This window comes from Rana temporaria, chromosome 3, assembly GCF_905171775.1.
Source record: "Rana temporaria chromosome 3, aRanTem1.1, whole genome shotgun sequence".
In the NCBI taxonomy this organism is placed as follows: Eukaryota; Metazoa; Chordata; class Amphibia; order Anura; family Ranidae; genus Rana; species Rana temporaria.
Window position 1 is genome coordinate 461,384,444 of NC_053491.1, and position 23,820 is coordinate 461,408,263.

General features: G+C 44.9%; 1 protein-coding gene across 1 annotated transcript in view; it reads right to left on the reverse strand.

Moving 5' to 3' along the window:
* Positions 1 to 23,820, reverse strand: part of LOC120933530 (transcription factor HES-7-like) — a 36,701-nt gene that overhangs the window by 7,612 nt on the left and 5,269 nt on the right. The window contains exon 2 of the mRNA XM_040346781.1: positions 19,674 to 19,769. Within this exon, the coding sequence (XP_040202715.1) occupies positions 19,674 to 19,769 (96 nt within the window). The remainder of the gene's footprint in view (positions 1 to 19,673; positions 19,770 to 23,820) is intronic.

The following is a 23,820-nucleotide window of genomic DNA, read 5'->3' on the forward strand; positions in this document are numbered from 1 at the left end:
TACTAGTAAAAAAAAAAATAATAAAAAAAATCATAATTCTGTTCCCCATTTTGTAGGCGCTATAACTTTTGCGCAAACCAGTCGCTTATTGCGATTTTTTTTTTTTTTTTTATAAAAATACGTCAAAATACGTATCGGCCTTAACTGAGAAAAAAAAGAGTTTTTAAAAAAAAAATTGGGATATTTATTATAGCAACAAGTAAAAAAAAATATATATATTTTTTAAATTGTCGCTCTTTTTTTGTTTATAGCGCAAAAAATAAAAACCGCAGAGGTGATCAAATACCACCAAAAGAAAGCTCTATTTGTGGGGAAAAAAGGACGCCAATTTTGTTTGGGAGCCACGTCGCACGACCGCGCAATTGTCAGTTAAAGCGACGCAGTGCCGGAAGCTGAAATTTCGCCTGGGAACGAAGGGGGTTTATGTGCCCAGTAAGCAAGTGGTTAATAAGGTAAGGATACATGCAGGAGGCAAGAATATCCTTATAGATCAGCACTATGGCAGTAGTTTAGAAAGGATGAGAGTGGGTTTACATCCACTTTAAGTTCAGTGGGAGTAGAAACATTGACAGTAAATTATATTCCATCATTCATTTTAGAGGGAGAATTGTGCCCCATTATTGGTGTCAGTGGAAGAAATAGTGCCCCATTATTGGTGTCATTTATAGGCATAGTGCCCCATTGATGGGTGGGGTAGAAATAGGGGGAAATTTACTAAAGCTGGAATTTTGCAAAATCTGGTGCAGTTCTGCATAGAAACCAATCAGCTTCAAGGTTTTATTGTCAAAGCTTCATTGAACGAGCCGATGTTAGAAGTTGATTGGCTACCATGCACATCTGAACCAGATTCTTTGTGCAACAGTTTTAGTAAATCTCCCTCATAGTATCTCATCGATAACATCAGTGGGAGGAATGGTGCCCCATCACTGGTGTCAATGGGAGGAATAGAGCCCCATTGATGGTGTCAGTGGGACAAATAGAGCCCCGTCATTGGTGTCAGTTGGACGAATAGAGCCTCATCATTGGTGTCGGTGGGAGGAATGGTGCCAGATAATTGGTGTCAGTTGGAGGAATAGAGCCCCATTCATGGTGTCAGTAAGAGGAATGGTGCCCCATCATTGGTGTCTTCTTAAAGAATAGTGCACCAAGGGCCAGATAAAGGCAAGCAAAGGGCTACAGTTTGGAGACCACTGATCTAAAAGAATGAAATTGTTGCCAATTCTTCTTTGCAAAAAAGCTCAAGCTCTATCATATTGGACGGAGAGCATCTGGGATCAGCAATTTTCCCTTTTTAAACCATTTATCATTTTCCTTCCACTTCACAATTATGTGCCACTTTGTGTTGCTCTATCACATAAAATACATTTACATTTTTGGTTGTAACATGAAAAGAGTTTGGAAAATTTCAAGGGGTATGAATACTTTTTCAAGGCACTGCATCATTTGCCTGTAGCCATGGAGGCCTTCCTACATACATCTATCACATCAGAATGAGGCACATAAACAATGGTAATATTTTCTTTGTGGCAACACGCAGACCTCAAATTGGTACATGGAAATATTGTTCTTTGCCAAGCTGAAAAGTGTTTAAGTGGTTGTAACCCCTACCATTTACCCAGTGACGTGATACACAGAGACGAAACAAATTAGTTGTACCTGTTTGTCCACAGTCCTCTCTTCTCTACATCCATTCAAAGTGCTGCATTTAAAAAGCTTGTCTGCAAGTTCAGAAAAAAGGGGGTGGGGAGATGAAATTACACTCTGCAGAGCTCAGTAAGGAGAGGTCTGAGAGATGATTGGAGGGAAGGGACACACCCCCCTTCACACAGCTTACAGGAACACACCTAAGACGGTCAATCAGCTGGAGATCCCTCCCCTGTCACCATATTTCTCTTGGTGTCAGGAAGAATGAAGCAGCAGCAGAGAGAAATGACACTTAGTGCTCTTAATTTAGACAAGTACACACTATAGAGGGAAATGTGTTGTTCATATTTCATGTCTGAGATTTGCTTTTCAGCCTTGTGCTTTTCAGTCGATTACTGCAGCATGACGAATGTGCTATTTCCATTACGAATGTTAGTTTTACCAGACCGAGCGCTTACGTCTCGTACTTGATTCAGAGCATGGGTGGAATTTTGTGCGTCGGAATTGTCTACACACGCTCAGATTTTACAAGAACAAATTTTGTTGTTGGAAAATTTGACATCCAGCTCTCAAATCTTTGTTGTTGGAAATTCCAACAGCAAATGTCAGATGGAGCCTACACAAGGTCGGAATTTCCGACAACAAGCTCACATCGAACATTTGTTGTCAGAAATTCCGAGCGTGTGTACGCGGCATTAGAATGCGAGAAGGCCTCACTGCAAGGGTGAATTCTTTTTGTTTTCATGGAGGTGGGCTTTAAAAACCACAAAAGTATACACAATCAAAACATTACAGATGACAAAAGTAGACAAGGACATGAAACTGTCTCAGGCTTTGTTCTCCGGTGTCTTTTTCGATCTGAAAAAGCTTTCAGGCAAAATTCCTCCCCCTTTAACACAGTAACCTTCTACTCTTCCGGGAAGGCTTTCCACAAAACTTCAGAGTGCATCTGAGAATTTGTGTCCATTCAGCCAAAATAACATTTGTGAGGTCAGGTACTGATGTTAGATAAAAAGACCTGGCTTGTAATTGGCCTTCCTATCCATCCTGAAGGTTTTCAGTAGGGTTGAGGTCAGGACTTTGTGAAGACCACTCAAGTTCCTCCACACCAAACCCATCAAACCATGTCCTTATAGGGTTGGCTTTGTAAACTGGGACACAATCATGTTGGAACCGAAAGGGCCATCCCTAAACCGTTACCAACATTTTGGAAGTGCAACCATTATCTAAAATGTCTTTGTATTCTGTAATATTAAAGTGGAACCTCGGATTGCGAGTAATGCGGTTAACGAGCGTTTGGCAATACGAACACTGTATTTTGAAAAATCCTAACTAGGTTGTCTCACAAAACTAGCAGGATTGAGGCCAAAGCGTGTGCAGTACCGAGTTTGGCCTGAGGTGGGGGGGGGGGGCGGAGCAGAGCTGAACGGCGCTGTTCAGAAATGCTTGGTAAGACTCGGAAATATTAAGTTCCCGAGCCTTTCCGAAGTTTGCCAAGGTCAGCCGAGCTTTCCTTGGGCCTTTCCAGGTGTTTCCGAGGCTCTCCGGTACCCCCTCTGGCCGCATTTGGTATTACATGCCATTGAAGTCAATGCGGAACAAATTATTTTCGTTTCCATTGACTTCAATGGGAAAACTCGTTTTGATATGCGAGGACTTTGGATTACAAGCATTCTCCTGGAACGGATTATGCTTGTAATCCGAGGTTCCGCTGTATAGGCAAAACATTTTCCTGGTTCCTTCATGGCAGCATACATACCCTGTTTCCCCAAAAATAAGACCTACCCTTAAAATAAGACCTAGTGTTGTTTTCCAGGAGGGCTGCAATATAAGCCCTACCCCGAAAATAAGCCCTAGTTAAAAATGCTTGTAAAATCCTCTAATCCACTATATTACAGTAGTATATAATGTACAATGTGTGTGTTTCTGGAATATAATTGCGGGGAAAAGAGCTCCGGCGGGTACCAGAGTGGCGCTATAACAAATGTATTTGGCACAATTATATTACAGAAACGCACACATTGTACATTATATAATACTGTAATAGAGGATTATAGGATTGTACAAGCATTTTAACTCGGTTCACACTGGGGATTCCTGACAGGCAGGGAGGGAGAGGGGGAGAGAAGACAACACATTACATGGTAAGACCTACCCCGAAAATAAGCCCTACTGTGTCTTTTGTTGGCATAATTAATATAAGACCCGGGCTTATTTTCAGGGAAACACGGTATGATAGTAGCTCCGCCTACTTCCACCCACCTGTCTTTGGCAGGAGGCCAGTAGCTCACTCACTTTCTTATGATATCATTTGCTGAAGCTTCCCATCCCGATAGCTAGTTATTAATCTATCATATGTATGCTGCCATGGAGGCACCAGTAAAACAGAAAATTGTACTTACCGTAATTTCCTTTTCTTGGAGCCTATCCATGGCAGCATACTGAACCCACCCAGTTTATTCCCAATCGATGTACAGGTAATGGGCTGTTGTGTGGGTGTTTACTTTTTATAGCTATGCACTGGTCCTGTGGGTGGAAGTAGGCAGGGCTACTATCATATGTAGGTTGCCATGGATAGGCACCAGGAAAATAAAATTATGGTAAGTAGGATACAATTTTCTTTTTTTTTGCCATCTGTGTCCTATTGTGGAGAATTCCCACTCACTTCCTGTCCAATAGCCAAACAGGAAGTGAGAGGAAATCCATGCAAATTAAAGCGGAGGTCCACCCAATTTTATACGTTTTGCTCAATCAAATTACATTAATGTATTCATTCTTAAACGGAACATTTTTTTATCATCAGGTGTACCTGTGTATTTCAGCTTTTCATTTTATTTTCCGGTATATGACCCCTGCGGCTATGGGCGGGTATTTTGAGGGTATGTACGTAATGTCCTGTGTGCTGCACTGTCTCCTGGGAGCTTGTGTCATTGTTCCCAGGAGTCATTGCGGAGGCCCGCCGCGAGTTATCGCGGGATTTGGAAACAGGAAGTGACGCGATTACGTTGTGTATACTTTTTTGCCATCACATCGGGGTGGGAACTTCCTACGCCGCCGCCCCCGTTGTTATACTCTAGTTTCTGTTCAGAACGAAATAAATCTTCTTTTTTTGGGCTAAGATCAAGTGTAGTACCTGTTCTTATCAGTTGCCAGTAGGTGGTGCTCTGCTGACTGTCCTGTGTACACGGCGAGGTGGAAAGGGATGGCGGTCGGCAGATGCTAAGCCTGCTGGCGTGGAGGTGGAGGCCTTTTGATTTGGACAGAGGCATGAGGTCGAATCTGGAGGGTGCTGGGCCCCTGGCCTGGATTTGATGCAGTTCCTAACCTGCCAGTTTCATGAGAGGGCACGTCGACCTCACCCTACTGTTAAGTCTAAATATGGGGACGCCCTGCTAGGCTATGGGGACGGGTGGGGGCCATCTTGCCCTCACTCGCATCCCCACACAGCAGGCTGAAGGACCCGATCGCCTCCGCCGCTACAGACGGCTCCGGTAAGCGGCGGAGGGAGCGGGAGATCGGCGGGAGGGGGGGGGTCTCTCCTCTCCATGATAATGTCGATCTTGCGGCGAATCCGCCGCGGAGACCGCCATTATCGTTTAAAGGACCGCTCATGCTAAAGATGGATACCTCGGTTGTGGCAGCAGCTGCTGCCGTTACCGAGATATCTATCTTTAAAAACAGGACGTATGTATATATATATATATATATATATATATATATATATATATATGAGCAGGTCCTTAAGTGGTTAAAGTGGTTCTAAAGACAGAAGATTTTATCTTAACGCATTCTATGCAATAAAGCAGTGGTCTCCAAACTGTGGCCCTTTGCTCGCCTTTATCCGGCCCTTGGGGCACTATCCCTCCCACTGATACAAGACACTATTCTGCCATCTGACACGGACAATGGAGCACCATTTCTCCCACTGACACAACTAATGGACCACTATTACTCCTTATGATACCAGCAATGGGGCACTATTCCTCCCCCTAATACCAGATGTTTACTAACAATGATGCCAGGAACATTTTCACTCCCGCTGGCCAAAGTCCGGCCCTCCAAGAGTCTGAAGGACAATGAACCGCCCCTTTGTTTAGAATGTTTGGAGATCCCTGCAATAAAGCCTTGTACACGCAATCAGATTTTCCGACGGTAATTGTGTGATGACAGCCTGTTGGCGGGTCCGACCATTTGTCTGCTCCATCGGACAATTGTTGTCGGATTTTCCATGGACAAATGTTGGATAGCAGGCTTTATATTTTTCCATGGACAACGGTCTGTTTTTTTCGAGCGTGTGTTCGTCGGACAAAAGTCCAAAGTACAAACAAGCATGCTCAGAAGCAATGCTCACCAAACATAACATTAGCAGAAGGTGCCCAAAAGGGTGGCGCTAAAGAGCTGAAAAACGACGTAGTACGTCACTACGTTCGTGTTTGTTGGCCGACAATTGTGTGCCGTTTGTATGCAAGACAAGTTCCTGGCCAACGCCCTTCGGACAAAAAAGTCTTAAGCTTTGTCTGCGGAAAATCTAATCATGTGTACGAGTCTTTAGATAAAGAAGCTTATGTGTGTAGCAGCCCACCTCAGGCCCTCTAATACTTACCTGATCCCCATCTCAAGCCACCGATGTTGCACAAGAGTTTCGGCTGTTCGGGACTCTCCCTCCTCAATGTCTGAGACAGCAGCGGATGCCATTGGCACCTGCTGCTGTCAAAGTCAGCGAGCCAATGAGAAGAGAGGGGGTGGAGCTTAGACATGACTTTGTATCTGAATGGACACACAGAACAGCAGTTCGGGTGCCCCCATAGTAAGCTACTTGCTGTGGGGGCACTCGGCTGGAGGGAGGGGCCAGTATTGTCAGGTAAGGACTTGGGAAGAGGAGGATCTGGGCTGCTCTGTGTAAAACCACTACACAGACCAAAAAAGTATGGCATGTTTGCTATTTTTAAACAAAAAACTTTAATATCACTTTAAAAGGGTTTCTCTAGGATACAAATGTTCAAAAAGTCTGGTATAGACATTACACCATCCAGCAATTCTGTGATAATCTAGTGCCCATGTGGCAACAAAATATACATTCGAATGTGGGGAATAAAATGATCAGTCAAAATAGAATTTTTTTACTCAATCGCTATTGAGTCCTTTGGTGAAGGGACAGTCTGAGTGTGGCCCCGCTTCACTCTCAATTGCCCTAAGTGAGAATGCTTGTATGACTACCGAGTGTCTGTTTGAGGCCTAGGAGACATTAAGTGACAGTTCTACATTCTCTATTGTCTTTGACATGCATTTCTATTCTAGGCCGAGCATAGGGAAGCTGCAGATAAACTGCCAAAGGCATCCACTGTGCTTGGTCCTCAGTAGCTTCCCTGGGCTGTGGCCAGCAACCAGTGCTTGGACAAAGTCCTTTAAGCACCCAAGGCAAAAAGGCCAAACTGTATCCTGTACCCCTCAAACCCCCCCCTGCTCCTTTACCATGATCTGTGAATTATCTCAGCAGCTTAAATTGCAAGAACAATCTCTGTTGTGCTCCCTCTTTTTGAAACGCCCAGGGGACATACCTGTTCTGCCAACCTCTCAGCCTAGGCCTGCCAGCAACTCTTGGGTCAGGTTGTTCTGACTGTAATGTATGTAATGCAGGGCAGTAAGGGGGGGGGGGGTACAGTTTGCACTGTGTGGCCAGTAAGAGTTTAGGACTGGTTGCATATGGAGGGCACTAGGGAAGGAGGAGTCTAAACTGGGGGGGGGGGGGGCGTAAGGGAAATACTGGTTGGGCAACAAAGGTGGAAGACTGTTTGTAATGAGGGCACTAGGAATGAGGTACTCTTCAAACTGGGAGGACACTAAGGGGGCACTGTTTGCAATGGGTGGGAAACAAAGGTGGAGGACGGTTTGCAATGAGGGCACTGTTGGCACTGGATGGGCAACAAAGGTGGAGGAGTTTGCAATGTGGGCACTAGGAATGGGGTACTCTTCAAACTGGGAAGGCAATAAGGGGCACTGTTTGCAATAGGTGGGTGATAGAGGCGGAGGACCGTTTGCAATGTGAGCACTGGGTGGGCAACAAAGGTGAAGGACTGTTTGCAATGAGTACTGTTGGCACTGGATGGGCAACAAAGGTGGAGGACTGTTTGCAATGTGGGCACTAGGAATGGGGTACTCTTCAAACTGGGAAGGCAATAAGGGGGCACTGTTTGCAATGGGTGGGTGACAGAGGCGGAGGACCGTTTGCAATGTGAGCACTGTGTGGGCAACAGAGGTGGAGGACTGTTTGCAATGAGGGCACTGTTTGCACTGGGTGGTCAATAGAGGCGGGGGAACATTTGCAATGTGGGCACTGTTTGCCCTCGGAGGGCAAACAGAGGTGAAGGACTGTTTGCAATGAGGGCACTAGGAATGGGGTACTCTTCAAAATGAGAGGGAAAAAAAGGGGGGGGGGGAATGATTGTACTAGGTGGGTAATAAGGGTGGAGGACTGTTTGCAATGAGGGCACCAAATATGAGGTACACTTTACGCTCTGGGGCAATAAGGGGGACACTGTTTGCACTGGGTGGGTAGTAAAGGTGGAGGACTGGTTGCAATGAGGGCAGTAAGGATGGGGTACACTTTGCACGGGGGTTGGGCAATATTTGCACAAGGTGGGCAGTAAAAGTGGAGTATTTTTTGCAATGGGTGCACTAGGGAGAGGGCAGTAAGGGGGGGTCATATTTGTAACTGGGCCACCATTGTTTCTTTTACACCAATTATCCCATGACTCTCTGTAAATTTCAGAACCTGCATTATCATATGAAGGGTCAATCCATTCCAAAATGTGGAATATCACCTGTACACATCGTCTGACATCTCTCACAAGTAACCCAACGATAATAGCACAATGGTTTCAAGTCCTGCTTTGGGAATTATGATCATTATTTTTTTGGAATTTAATTTGTGATGTAAAGGAAAAAGGGAACTATCTAAAGCTAGGAATTCACAAATAGTGCTGGAAGCTGAGATGAAGAATTCTTACTGAGGTCATAAAGGACAGAGCAAGCCAACAGGCAATTTAACCCACCTAAAAATGTACCAATTTTGGTTGGATTGGCAGCAAAGCTAATCTACCTCCATGCTCGACTAGTGTAAAATGAGGCGACTCAATGTGAAAGCAGAGCAGAAAGTGGAGGGCTACAAACTTTCCTTGTTGGCCCTCGTCGGAGAAAAGAGCAAAGAACCTCCCTATACTTACCCCAATGAAATTACTCATCGATCTCTATGTGATCATAAAACCGACTAACAGTGGACAATACTCAGTAGAATACTCTAATGATTTCTGGTCAATTTGATATTTTATTATGCAAAAAGTTTGAAAAGCATACTGGGCTTTCTGGAAAACTGATAATCACTAGTTCAGAGGTCTCCAAACTGCTGCTCTTTGCTTGTCTTTATATGGCCCTTGGGGCACTATTTCTCCAACTGGCACCAATGATGGGGCACGATTCCTCCCAATAAAACCACCGATTGGATACTATTCCTCCCACTGATACCAACAATTGGGCACTATTCCTCCCAATAAAACCACCGATTGGATACTATTCCTCCCACTGATACCAACAATTGGGCACTATTCCTCCCAATAAAACCACCGATTGGATACGATTCCTCCCACTGATAACAGTGGGGCATTATACATCCCATTAAAGCCAAATATGGGACATTTTTTAATTCCACTGCCACAGTCAAGTTATAGTTTAAAGGACGTTAAATTTGCCCTCGACCTATGTACTATTTAAAGGCGACATATGGGCAAAAACTTACCTATTTCCCCCTTGTTGCTGCTAATAAAATAATGTCAGGATGGTCCTCAAAGACTAAACTTTTTCCTGGATCTTTTGATTGCCCGCTGTCTCTCTTTAACAAAGCTCCCAACTGTCCCTGATTTGGAACAATGTCCCTCTGTCCCTCATTCCTCCTCATTTGTCCCTCATTTTGGTCTGATCTATATCGATGTATATAAAATGCACTTTCTATCTATCAAAAAGTGTTTTCCAGTGCTAAACCTTTCATCCGATTTCTAAATTGCTGCATTTGTACAATCGAAAAGCCAATAAAGGAATAGTAGTGGTAAAAAAAGCACTTGTGGGTTTAACCAATCTTTTTTTTGTACAATTATCCTTTAAGGGGGCGTGGCAAGGGGTGTGTCCTATGCCTGCATACCTTTACTGATAAGTGTCCCTCATTCCCATCTCAAAAAGTTGGGAGGTATGCTTGAAGAAGAGGTTAGATTGGTTGCCTCTGCCAGTACCTGTGCTTGGCCGAGAAACAGATAAAGCAGCACCAGAAGAAAGTGAGTATTTGGGGGGGCCAGACATTCATTTTTTTTATGCAAGTGGACAGTTTTTTTATATTAGATCCACTATAAACCGTTACTATATCTGTCGGCAGAGGGGTAGCAGCCAAGTCCCTGTTGTGAGTCACCAAGGTCTACTTTTAGCACAGAAGCTCTAAGGAAAAGAACTTACTGAGCTTGCATATAGCTCTCCCTATTGGCTGCAAAGAGAAAAAATAAAATTCAAATGGGAATATTTTACACGTAGGGGATAAAATAAATAATATCTTTCTCAAAATGTTATTATAGGGCTGGATAAGTGATAAAGAAAGAAAATAGAAAAAAATAAAACACACATACTCACCTTGATGGCTGCAACACCGAATCTAGCTGCAGCTGTCTCTGCTGGCTCTACACCGAGAACTGAGCAACCATTAACTGTTGATCACTCAGTTCTCAGTATTCAATCTGCAGAGAGCCTCTTTGCTCTGCCCCTCCAGCACTTACTGGAGCAGCTGGCTCAATCTCCCAGCAGCTCACTGAGAGGCTGAGCCAGCTGCCTGTCCTGGCATCTGGGTGGGTCTCAGCTGTAAAGTCAGTCTCTCCACAGTCTGGACCGACTGAGTGACTTAAGCCCACAGAGGACAGACGACTAAATACAGGTCACAGGCGTGCAGAACCAAGTACCGAGACGTAGGGCAAAAATAGCTTTGGCTGGCCATCGTCATTTTTTCACTCTCCTCATCTTTCTTTCTCCCCCACCTTTTTTTCCCCCCGTGTCTTGTCCCGTTTTTGTCTTTGTTTCTGCATGTTTTTTGTTCACTATGCGATTAGTAGGGTGCGGGTCCTCGGGCCTGCCCTGAACGTCTTGGGAGTGGGTGGACATGGCCTTCTGGCTTAGTTCGCCTGCTCTCACTTCGGGGGAGCCCCACCTAGTACTGGGAGGGTTCTGTTCCGGCAGTCCCTCCGAGGAAGTTGGGTCCGTGTTGGCTTCGGTTGCTCAGACCACAGTACCTCAGTCCCCGTCTGGAGCCTAACGCCCCGGCGGGATCAGGGTTTGGAGATCTCTCTCTCTCTCTCTCTATCTCTCTCTAGCTCTCTCTATCTCTCTCTATATCTCTCTATCTCTCTCTATCTCTCTCTATCTCTCTCTATCTCTCTCTATCTCTCTCTATATCTCTCTATATCTATATCTCTCTATATATCTCTCTATCTCTCTCTATCTCTCTCTTATTATTAAAGTCATTTTTATATAATTTCTAATTTATTAGTAACAAAAAAATTGTAAACCCTAAAATATGTTTTACACATGGACTGTTCTATTACAGTTATACAGGTTTATATACTTTATTTAAAAAAATTATTTAATGATTATAAATGTATTTTTCATTTATATGAATGGTGTATAGCTGCATTAGATATGTGGATTCCATTCATATACTATACACCATTCACATTTAAATAGGCACATGTATGAGCTTTAAATATTGATAAAAACAATGTTTAATAATTAGGTTAATGTATATTGTTTGGTGAGAATGTAACTTTATTATTTTATTAATATGTGGTGTATAATGTGTGTATTTTTCACTTCCTCATACTGTAATCCCGCTACATCACGCGAGATTACAGTGAGAGAAGCAGTTCTCAGGAGTTTCCAGCCGTTTGTAGATCGGTTCTCATGTTGAGATGAGGAGCGATCTACAAAGTTTCATAAACAGGCACTCAGAGGAGAGCGATCACCCCTGAGAACTGAAATGCTGTATTTTACCGCACTTTCATAAAAGGACACCTTAGTGGCAGAAAATCTCAGGATTCAAGGTGAATTTTGCAGCAAACACTGGTATTTTTAAATTGATCTTTTACTGGGTTATTCATTTATCTGTTTTTTGAGTTCTACTTTACGATCTTAAAACGCACTATACACTAAATACCTGTCTGTCAGTCAGTGTTTTAAAGCATAGAAATAATGGCTTACAAGACTCAGTTCTCACAGCCTTGCAATTTAAAAATAGTTTTGGCTACACATACCGTTAGATTAGGGAGTCTATTTATGAAACATTCGTTGGATGAACGTCACACACATTCCGCGCAGGCTGCACAAATGTTGGCTGTATTTTCTGTAATTAATTCCTAGGGTCATCAGCTCCTTCCACTGGCCAAAATGCAGTATAGTTATCTGAAATCCCTCAATGAGAATTTATACCTCATTTTGCCCACTAGAGGGAGCGGACGTTCCTAGGAATTAATCTGTTACAGAAATGACAGCCAAAATTCGCACAGATGTGTGTGACATTTGTCCATATTTTTTTACACCATAAACAAAAAAATGCAATTTCGAGAAAACAACATTTTTTAATTTCTGCTTTAAAACACACCCGATTAAAAAAAAAAAAAAAAAAAAAATCTAATTTCTTTATCAATTTAGACCAATGTATATTCTGTTGCTAATTTTTGGTAGAAAAAAAAAATCCCATAAGCGTATATTGATTGGTTTGCGCAAAAGTTATAGCGTGTACAAACTATGGCATATATACTGAATTTTTTTTACGGATTTATTTTTATACAAGTAATGGCAGCGATCGGTGACTTATAGCAGGACTGCGATATTGCGGCAGACAGACACTAACTAACACTGTGCATGAACCAGTGACACTAATACAGGGATCAGTGCTAAAAATATGCACCGTCACTGTACTAATAACACTGGCTGGGCAGGGGTTAAACAGCTAGGGCGATCAAAGGGGTAAACGTGTGCCTAGCCTGTGTTTTGCTGTACACTGTGTGGTGCTTTTATACGGGGAAGTGATAGAATCCATCACTTCCCACCTGTCAGAACGGAGATCTGCCATGTTTACAGGAGCTCCATCCTGTGTCTCTGCCCGACTATCGGCAGGTGCTGGCGAACATCCAGTGCCCGTCAACCGCAGATCAAAGTGTGCCCACAAGGTGAAAGTGCAGAAACCTGTATATGCAGTATTATAAAAAGTGAGAATGATCCCCTCCCTTCAGAGACTGAGCCACAGGGCAGTATTCCAACATGATAACGACCCCAAACACACCTCCAAGACCACCACTGCCTTGCTAAAGAAGCTGAGGGTAAAGATGATGGACTGGCCAATCATGTCTCCAGACCTAAACCCTATTGAGCATCTGTGGGACATCCTGAAACAGAAGGTGGAGGAGCGCAAGGTCTCTAACATCCACCAGCTCCATGAACCTGTGAAGCTTTGGTGATCTCCATGCCCAAGAGGGTTAACCCTTTCTTGACCAAGCCTATTTCTGACATTTGGTGTTTACAAGTTAAATACGATTTTTTTTTGCTAGAAAATTACTTAGAACCCCCAAATATCATATATATTTATTTTAGCAGAGAATAAAATGGCGATTGTTTCAATATTTTATGTCACGCGGTATTTGTGCAGTGGTGTTTTAAACACAACTTTTGGAGAAAAATACACTTTCATGAATAAAAAAAATGAAAAAGTAAAGTTGGCCCAATTTTTTGTATAATGTGAAAGATGTTACGCTGAGTAAATAGATACCAAACATGTCACGCTTTATAATTGCACGCACTCATGGAATGGCGACAAACTACATTACCTAAAAATCTCCATAGGTAACGTTTTAATTTATTTTACGGTTACCAGGTTAGAGTTACAGAGGAGGTCTAGGGCTAGAATTATTGCTCTCGCTCTGACGATCGCGGTGATACCACACATGTGTGGTTTGAATACCGTTTACATATGCGGGCACAACTTCCGTATGCGTTTTCTTTGCTGTGCAAGCTCGCGGGGACGGGGCGCTTTAAAGTTCTTTCTTATTTATATTTCTTTTGATAATTTAAAATTGTGTTTTACATTTTTTTTTTTTTTATCACTTTAATTGCCGTCACAAGTAATGTAAACATCCCTTGTGACAGTAATAGGTGGTGACAGGTACTCTTTATGGAGGGATTGGGGGTCTAAAAGACCCCCAATCCCTCCTTTACACTTCAAAGTGTTCAGATTGTCGAAAATGGCGATTCTGAATACTGTGTATTTTTTTAAAACCATTGTAATGTAACCTGGAAGCCGAGTAACCCGGGAAGTGAGGTTGTTTCCGCGTTTACACTGAAGAGACTGGATTGAAGCCGTTCGCGGCTTTGTTCCAGTCTGCAGTTAGGGAATGGAGGTGGCGGATCGTAGATCGGGTCTCCCGGTAGGACGGGAGGCCCGGTAAGAGGAGGGGGGGGAGGATGTCTCCTCCCGCTCCTCCGGGATAACATTGGTTGTTATCCCTGGAAAGCCAATTGCCGGCTCTAAAAAATTATACCGGAATGATGCCTGCAGCTACGGGCGTCATCCCAGTATAACCCCCAAAAGCCGAGGACGCATATGTGCGTATGCACGGCGGGAAGGGGTTAAGGCAGTGCTGGAAAATAATGGTGGCCACACAAAATATTGACACTTTGGACATTTTCACTTAGGGGTGTACTCACTTTTGTTGCCAGCGGTTTAGACATTAATGGCTGTGTGTTGAGTTATTTTGAGGGGACAGCAAATTTACACTGTTATACAAGCTGTACACTCACTTCTTTACATTGTAGCAAAGTGTCATTTCTTCAGTGTTGTCACATGAAAAGTTGGAATAAAATATTTACAAAAATGTGACTTACTTTTGTGAGATACTGTATATATGCGATTCTGTGCAGGAAGGCAGCCCTGTAGCAGTAAATCTGTTATAGGGCTGTTCCTAACTGGTAGATCGTCACTTTTCAGAAGCCTTTTCTTATGTCAGGCATCCAATCAAAGCAGACGACGGGATGAGAGGATGGGAAAAGACATCGAGAAGCATGGAGGACACCGCTCGCTGCCCACCGCCATCCCCTGCTGCCCAACTGAGACAGGGTAGGTGGCAGTTAGATGGTGTGCGGGGGGGGGGGGGCACACTGGCAGCATATGATGGGGCACAGTGAAGTGGCAATTGATGGGGCACAGTGACTGCGTTTGATGGCAAAGTGAAGCTGCAATTAATGGGGGTTTTTTCAGAATTTTTGTTTGCTTTGTTTGCACCCCCCAAAAAAATTGGAGCACCAGTCTCCACTGTACTATACATGTATAGTCTGTAATTCTCACTATACACTATATATGGGTAAAAGGTGTCCCTGGAAGTCTAATTCTCACTGTACATGTATAAAGATGTCCCTGGAAGTCTGTAAAGCTCTCTATACGTGTATAAAGATGTCCCTGGAAGTCTGTAAAGCTCACCATGCACTATACAATCGTATTGTACAATCTCTGTACGATCTTCTTTGCATCTACCAAAACGATATAATAGGAGCACACATCTATCTATCCAATCACTCTGTATCCAATCAGGCAGGCCCTTGCACTACATAGTTGATGGTCTATATCTAAAGAGGATTGTACAATCAGATTATATAGTGTATGGTGAGCTTTACAGACTTCCATGGGCACACTGTTTTCAATACAAAACCCCTCCACATAGGCTGGTATGTGATCGCTCAGCTGCTGCACACTCTGCCAAATGAATTATCCTTAAAAGATGAAGGTAAAGTACAAAACTTTCAATGGCTGTGTATAGAGAGAAGCTCATTGACAATATCTGCATTTGAAAACATTGAAACTGCAGAGTGGGGTGGGAGCAATCTCCTGGAGGAGGAGGGCAGGTGCAGGGTGTGAGTTAATGAGGTCAGCTGCCAAGTACTTCTTTCTAAAGGTTTTTACGTCCCAAATACCACATTTCAGGATGGAGCAGGAAGTAATGGAGGAGTTTTTTCTCATCGAACATACTGTGGGCCTTAGGTAAGGTCTGTCCTGCAAGTCAGAGAAAGATTTTTCTGTTCAGTAACAGAGGTACATTAATGGTATATTGGTAAATGGGGGAGCTGGAATTTAGAAAAAAGTGAACTTAGTCTTTAAGTTTTACACTTTTATAAAGTTCAAGAGTATTAAAAAAAAAAAAAAAAAAAAAAAGATGCAAAAAAATAAAGAATGCAATAAAAAAAATGCATCCTCGGCTCTTTAACCATGTGATCGGCTGTATCCAATCACAACTGGTCACATGTAAACAAGAAAGTACCATGAATAGGCTCTCCTCGCCTCGCACTGACAGAGTGCCGATCAGCAGCATCTCCTCACAGGGGAGACCCAGGCAGGTACGGCGAATGGCACCTGGTCCTGACGCCGGGTAGCGTTTTGATACTTATGTAATTTAACGCTTAACAAAAATATTCAATAAAACAATCAGGGCACTGATTACAGGAAAGCACCAGCAGTGCCCCTCAGTGCTGCTCATCAGTGCCTCCCATTAGTACTGCCTATCCATGCCGCCTATCAGTGCCCACCAGTGCATCCTCATCAGTGCCACCTAATCAGTGCCCATCAGTGAAGGAAAAAAAATACTTATTTACAAAAATGTACTGGCAGAATGTACTGACAGAAGAAAAACATTTTTTTTCTAAATCTTTTTTTTGTAAAAAATTCCCCAAAAAAGCTCCATCTGTGTAAAGAAAAAGATAAAACAATATTGGGGTACAGTGTTGCATGACCGCACAATTGTCAAAGTGTGACAGCGCTGAAAGCTGAAAAATGGCCTGGGGAGGAAGGGGGTGAAAGTGCCTGGTATTGAGGTTAACCGCTTCAGCTCCAGATCATTTTGGTGGTCAAAGACCAGGCCACTTTTTGCGATTCGGTACTGCGTCGCTTTACTTTTTGCTATAATAAATGACCCCAAAAAAAATATATGAAAAAAAAAAAAAATTTCACAGTTTAGGCCGATACGTATGCTTCTACATATTTTTGGTAAAAAAAATAAATAAAAAAAATCGCAATAAGCATTTGATTGGTTTGCGCAAAAGTTATAGCGTCTACAAAATAGGGAGTAGTTTTATGGCATTTTTATTAATATTTTTTTTTACTAGTTATAGCGGCGATCAGCGATTTTTATTCGGGACTGCAACATTATGGCGGACACATCGGACACTTTTGACACCATTGTCATTTTTACAGCGATTAGTGCTATAAAAATGCACTGATTACTGTAAAAATGACACTGCCAGTAAAGGGGTTAACCACTAGGTGGCGCTGTAGGGGTTAAGTGTTCCCTAGGAAGTGATTCTTACTTTTAGGGGGGGGGGTGGCTACATGTGACACGTCACTGATGACCGTTCCCGATCACGGGGAACGGTCATCAGTGACAGTGTCACTAGGCAGAATAGGGGAACGCCTTGTTTAAAAAAAATTACAACAAAAAAAATGTGCCTTTAAGAAGTATGGGCGGAAGTGACGTTTTACAATCTGTGAATGGACACAAAGCAGCAGCTCGAGAGCGAGCCTGCTCAGGTGCACCCATAGCAGCTGTGGGCACTCAGCAGGAGGGAGGGGCCAGGAGCGACAGCGAGGGACCCGAGAAGAGGAGAATCCGGGCTGCTCTGTGCAAAACCATTACACAGAGCAGGGAAGTATAACAGGTTTGTTATTTTTAAATAAAAATAAAAAGGAGACTTCAGTATCACTTTAAATACTCTTTATTCTCCTTTCTAAATGAAAAGTAACAAATAAAACAGACAAAAGTATTCTCAGTATTGTAACCGTCATGAACTCCGGCTTCCCCTTCACTCTTGTACAGACTCCTCTCCTGGACTGAAATGGTTTACTCTGATTTCCCCGCACACTGTGAGCTTCTCACACAGCCTGCCCCTTTCCTCCCTCATCTGACTGTCCCTTCCAGCATCATCTAGCCCCTCCTCCCCCATCTGACTCTCTATAGCCTGCCCCCTTTTTATTCATTGGATTTCAGTGTTCATGTAGGCTCATCCCATGTGGGCGTTACCTAGGGCGGTCTTTATGCAAATGTAGCCTGTATGGGAACACACACGCCTCCAAACAGACATCCACCTATCAAGGCACTTCATTACCAGTATAACTCCTCCCAAGAGCCCGCCTACTGTTTATATCAGGACCAGAGTCGGGGCAAGGGGTGGGCAGGAGGGACGGCTTCCCTGGGCATTCCGGGGTCATGTGAGGTGAAGGGATTTGTGTTTCAAGGGGGAATTTGGGAGAAGGAAAGTGGGTAACAATTGTTCTAGGAAGGCACACTTTGGAGGGGGAGGGGGGTGTTGTGTGAAGAGTGGTGATTTAGGGGGATTCGTGTTGGAAGAGGGGATGGGGGGGGGGATTTGGAGGGGAAGAAGATGTGCATTTGGAGGGGACATTTTAGTGGTAGAAGATTTGTGCTAGGGGGGGGGGTGTTTTTTTTGGGGGGGGGGGGGCAAAGATTTGTAGTAGGAGGAGGGCATCCAGCAGGGGGACAGATTTGTACTTGGAGGGGGGGGGGGTAAGCATGCAAATTAGTGCTCAATTTTTTTGTGAGGGGATTTTAAGTGGCACATAATTCTCATACATCTCGGGGGTGCAGTTTAACTACTTGCCGTCGCCGCACCGTCATAATACGTCCACAAGGTGGCTCTCCTAGGCGAGATCACGTATTATGACGTCCTACCTTTTAGCCGCCACTAGGGGCGCACGCGCGCCGCCGGAGGCGCGCGCACGCGCCCCCCGCTCGCCCCCGACTCCCGTGCGTGTGCCCGGCGGGCGCGATCGCCGCCGGGCACACGCGATCGCTCGGTACAGAGCGGGGAACGGGAGCTGTGTGTGTAAACACACAGCTCTCGTTCCTGTCAGCGGGGGAAATGCTGATTTTCTGTTCATACACTGTATGAACCGAGGATCAGTGTTTCCCCTAGTGAGGCCACCCCCCCCCCCCCCCACAGTAAGAACACACCCAGGCATACTTAACCCCTTCCCCGCCCCCTAGTGTTAACCCCTTCACTGCCAGTGGCATTTTTATAGTAATCTAATGCATTTTTATAGCACTGATCGCTATAAAAATGCCAATGGTCCCAAAAATGTGTCAAAAATGTCCGAAGTGTCCGCCATATTGTCGCAATACCAAAAAAAAATCGCTGATCGCCGCCATTACTAGTAAAAAAAATATTAATAAAAATGCCATAAAAATACCCCCTATTTTGTAAACGCTATAACTTTTGCGCAAACCAATCAATAAACGCTTATTGCGATTTTTTTTTACGAAAAATATGTAGAAGAATACGTATCGGCCTAAACTGAGGAAAAAAAATGTTTTTTTATATATTTTTGGGGGATATTTATTACAGCAAAAAGTAAAAAATATTCATTTTTTTCAAAATTGTCGTTCTATTTTTGTTTATAGCGCAAAAAATAAAAACCGCAGAGGTGATCAAATACCACCAAAAGAAAGCTCTATTTGTGGGAAAAAAAGGACGCCAATTTTGTTTGGGAGCCACGTCGCACGACCGCGCAATTGTCTGTTAAAGCGACGCAGTCCCGAATCGCAAAAAGTACTCTGGTCTTTGGGCAGCAATATGGTCCGGGGGGTAAGTGGTTAACATGTACAGGCTGTAATCAGGACTGAGGGCTCTGAAGAAGAACACTGAGGCAGGGTGCTAAGATGTTTTTAGGAAGCTGCGTACAGCCCACTGATGGCTCCTCCCACCAGCCATGATCTGCTTGCATTGCATAGAGAAGCACAGAGACCCAGTGATGACATCACTGGGTCTAAAATAAAGTATATAATAAAAATGTCATTTGCATGTTGATAAGGGGGGAAAGGAGAAAACAGACAAGGCAATTTAGAAGTAGATTAGACTTCGGCATTTATTGAACTTTGCAAATTGTCACTAACCTGATTGGCGGTAAGCTTCAGAAGCAGATCCCTCATCTCATCCAAGCTCCGGTTTATCCGATCTCTCCTCTGCTTCTCCACCACAGGCTTGAGGATCTATGGACAGCACAAGTTAACAAGGAGCACCAAAACCCCTCCCATGGTTCCCGCTCAGCTCCGCCCATTGCGCACACAGATTGCGAGGGTGAGTGATCCGGTAACGGAAGGATAAATACAATTTATATTAGATGAGTTATGTGTTCAATAGCGAATAATTGATCAGAATTATTTAATGAAAATACATTGTAGCTCTAATAGTTAAAGTGGTTGTAAACCTCAGATATGAAATACGAACAAAGCATATCCCTCTATTCTGTGCGCTTGTCTCAGTCTAGAGCACCAAGTGCCATTTCTGTCTGCTACTTCCTTCTTCTGCCATCAGCAAGAATCTGACAAGTTCTTACAAGTTTTCATTACACCAAGAGAAAAAAGCCTGTGATTGACAGCCTCAGCTCTGTTCCTGTGTGGAGGTGTGTCAATTTCCCCCAATCATCTGTCAGAGCTCTCCTCACTGAGCCCTGCAGAGTGTGACTTCACCTCCCCACACCTTTTCTGAATTCTCAGAAAAGCTTTATCATTCAACACTTTGAATGGATGTAGAGAAGAGGAAACTCCAGATAAACAGGTACAACTTATGAAAGAGGATTTGTTTAATCTCGGTGTATCCCCTGAGGTTAGTCACTTTTTTTTTTTTATATTCTCCTTTTTATTGTATAGATATAAACAGATACACAGATACACATGATAAAAATCATATTCCTTTATCTAAGCTCTAAACATTTGTTCCCCCTATCTACAGACCCTCCCCCAAAACAACCCACCCAAAAAAATACTGTGAAAAATATAAAAATGTAGGGTTGTCCCGATACTAGTATCGGTACCGATACTAAGCATTTGCGCGAGTACTTGTACTCGCGCAAATGATCCCGATGCTTCACCCGATACTTTTTTTGTGAGTGACGAGCGGGCTGAGAGGGGGTGGAGAGCGGGCTGAGAGTGGGGGGAGAGCAGGCTGAGAGTGGGCTAAGAGGAGGCGGAGAGTGGGCTGAGAGGAGGCGGAGAGTGGGCAGAGATTGGGCTGAGAGCGGGCAGGGAGGGGGCTGAGAGCGGGCAGGGAGGGGGCTGAGAGGAGGCAGGGAGTGGGCTGAGAGCGGGCAGGGAGGGGGCAGGGAGGGGGCTGAGAGGAGGCGGAGAGTGGGCAGGGAGGGGGCTGAGAGGGGGCTGAGAGCAGGCAGGGAGGGGGCTGAGAGCAGGCAGGGAGGGGGCTGAGAGGGGGGGGCGGGCTGAGAGGAGGCGGAGGGCGGGCTGAGAGGAGGCTGAGAGGGGGCAGAGAGTGGGCTGAGAAGCGGAGAGTGGGCTTAGAGGAGGCTGAGAGAGGGCTGAGAGCGGGCAGGGAGTGGGCTGAGAAGCGGAGAGCGGGCTTAGAGGAGGCTGAGAGTGGGCGGAGAGCAGGCTTAGAGGAGGCGGAGAGAGGGCTGAGAGCGGGAAGGGAGTGGGCTGAGAGTGGGCTGAGAGCGGGCAGGGAGTGGGCTGAGAGCGGGCAGGGAGTGGGCTGAGAGCGGGCAGGGAGTGGGCGGAGAGCGGGCGGAGAGTGGGCGGAAGGGGGTGGGCGGAGAGCGGGCAGGGAGGGGGCGGAGAGCGGGCTGAGAGCGCGCAGGGAGGGGCTGAGAGGAGGCGGAGAGTGGGCTGAGAGGAGGTGGAGAGTGGGCAGGGAGGGGGCTGAGAGGGGGCGGAGAGCGGGCTGAGAGGGGGCGGAGAGCGGGCTGAGAGGGGGCTGAGAGTGGGCGGAGAGCGCGCAGGGAGGGGCTGAGAGGAGGCGGAGAGTGGGCTGAGAGGAGGTGGAGAGTGGGCAGGGAGGGGGCTGAGAGCGGGCTGAGAGGGGGCGGAGAGCGGGCTGAGAGGGGGCGGAGAGCGGGCTTAGAGGAGGAGAGTGGGCAGGGAGGTGGCTGAGAGCGGGCAGGGAGGGGGCTGAGAGCGGGGCTGAGAGCAGGACTGTCAATGTGTGAATAATATCACTAATAGGGAAGAGAGAGGAGAGCTGCTGCCACCGTCTGGTTAATCAGCGCGGTGAACATAACGGCTTTCATTTCAATAGCTGTGTGTTCCCTGCCGCGCATCGTCATAGCCCCTCCCCCTTGTCCGGGCACTTTAATAGACAGATCACCTGTCCCAGGATTGGACGGGTGATCTGTCTATCAAAGTGCCCGGACAAGGGGGAGGGTCTATATATGACGACGTGTGGCAGAGAACACACAGTTATTGAAATGAAAGCCGTTATGTTCCCTGCGCACTGATTAACCAGACGGCAGCTATAATGGCGGAGGGGCTTTCTCTTTGCCTACACAGGTATGCCACTGGGGACCTACACATGGCTGCATTTGGGGACACATTTTTTAGAAAAAGTATCGGTATCGGCAAGTACGGTACATGAAAAAAAGTATCGGTACTTGTACTCGGTCCTAAAAAAGTGATATCGGGACAACCCTATAAAAATGTAATGTCGGAAAAACAGTGTTGCATGACCGCGCAAATGTCATTGAAAGTGTGAGAGCGCTGAAAGCTGAAAATTGGCCTGGGCAGGAAGGTGGTGAAAGTGCCCAGTAGGCAAGTGGTTAAACAAACATGCTTAAAAAAAAAAAAAAAAATGTTGGATGACTTTCTTCAGTATAGCCTACCGCCAAGTTTGCCGACTTATACTGGTTTAACTTCACCTTAAAACGGATTAGGCGTTGAATGTATGTACGCATTTTCCGAGAACATTTATTTTACACTATTACTGCCGTGTTAATTGTAATGTTTGGTCTGCTTCCATAACATTGGCATTGTATTGTACATACAGAGATTTGCCACTAGATGGCGCTGTGTAACTCACTGCAATCACACAGTCCTCCTGCTTACGAGAAACACGCATGCTTGTCATCTGTATGCCAGGCTCGCCCAAAGACTTTCAAACTTGCTGATCTAGAACAATTATGCCAATAAGAAGCTTTGACACGCTCCCGATTCCTGCTGCTGCATCTATTGACACAGACAGCAGGATTCGGCCCCGCCCCCCCCCCCCCACTCCTGTGTCACTGGCCAATGGCTCCCGCTGCCATCAATCTATCTAATGATGACCAGAGACAGCAGCTGAAGCTGCTGGGCTCATGCTCGTCGCTGGAGCGATCGGGTTCAGGCAAGTAAAGGGGGGCTGCAGCACAGAAGCTTTTCACCTCACTGCACAGAATAAGGAAAGGGATGGTTGGCACTTGGCACTCAGGATGACATCCAAAATGGTATTTCTTTATTAATTAGTTACAAAGCCTACGCGTTTCGGACGTTAGTTAGTCATGGCTTTATGGTGAAAGGATGTTAGTCCTTAGAATGCATTAAGGCGAAAAACCTTGGGACTTTACAACTCCTTTAAATGCTTGTTCACACCAGGCGCAGTGCGGGAACGTGTGAAAAATGATGTCCTTGGCATCCTCCTCCATCCAGCGCCACCAGTCCTCTTGGGGCAGAACGATATTCATAATGTTCCTGAGAGCTCAGGCTGTTTACACACCGCTGGGGGTTTGCTTATCATGCAGGCTGGGCTTATAGTACTCCAGGACTAAACAGTGCTCACAAGTCATTACTTGAGCACCTGTCAGTTCAGAAAGAATGCCCACCCCATGCGGCAGTGATATCATCAGAACAGCTAGAAAATAGCAGGAAAAAATCTATACATAGGGGAACATTTGTTGGACAAATCTATACATAGGGGAACATTTGTTGGACAAATGCGATACACACACAGGACACATTTTGCCCGTATTTCCTGTAATAGATTCATTCCTATGATCGTCAGCGCCATCTGTTGACCAAAAACAAGGTATATTTCTCTACACTGAAGCAGTTCAGAAAATGATACCACATTTTGGCCACTAGATGGAGCCAATGTGCATCGGCCAATTCATAGACCTTCCATTGTGTGGCGCTGCAAAGTAGTATTCATTGTTTCTTCTTATTTTTTAAGGGCATACACTTTATTATAAATACATTTTAACTTGTATACAAGTGTTTTTATTTTTATTCTAAAATGATATAATATCGTTTGGATTTGTTGATTCCTCAACTGATGTCATAA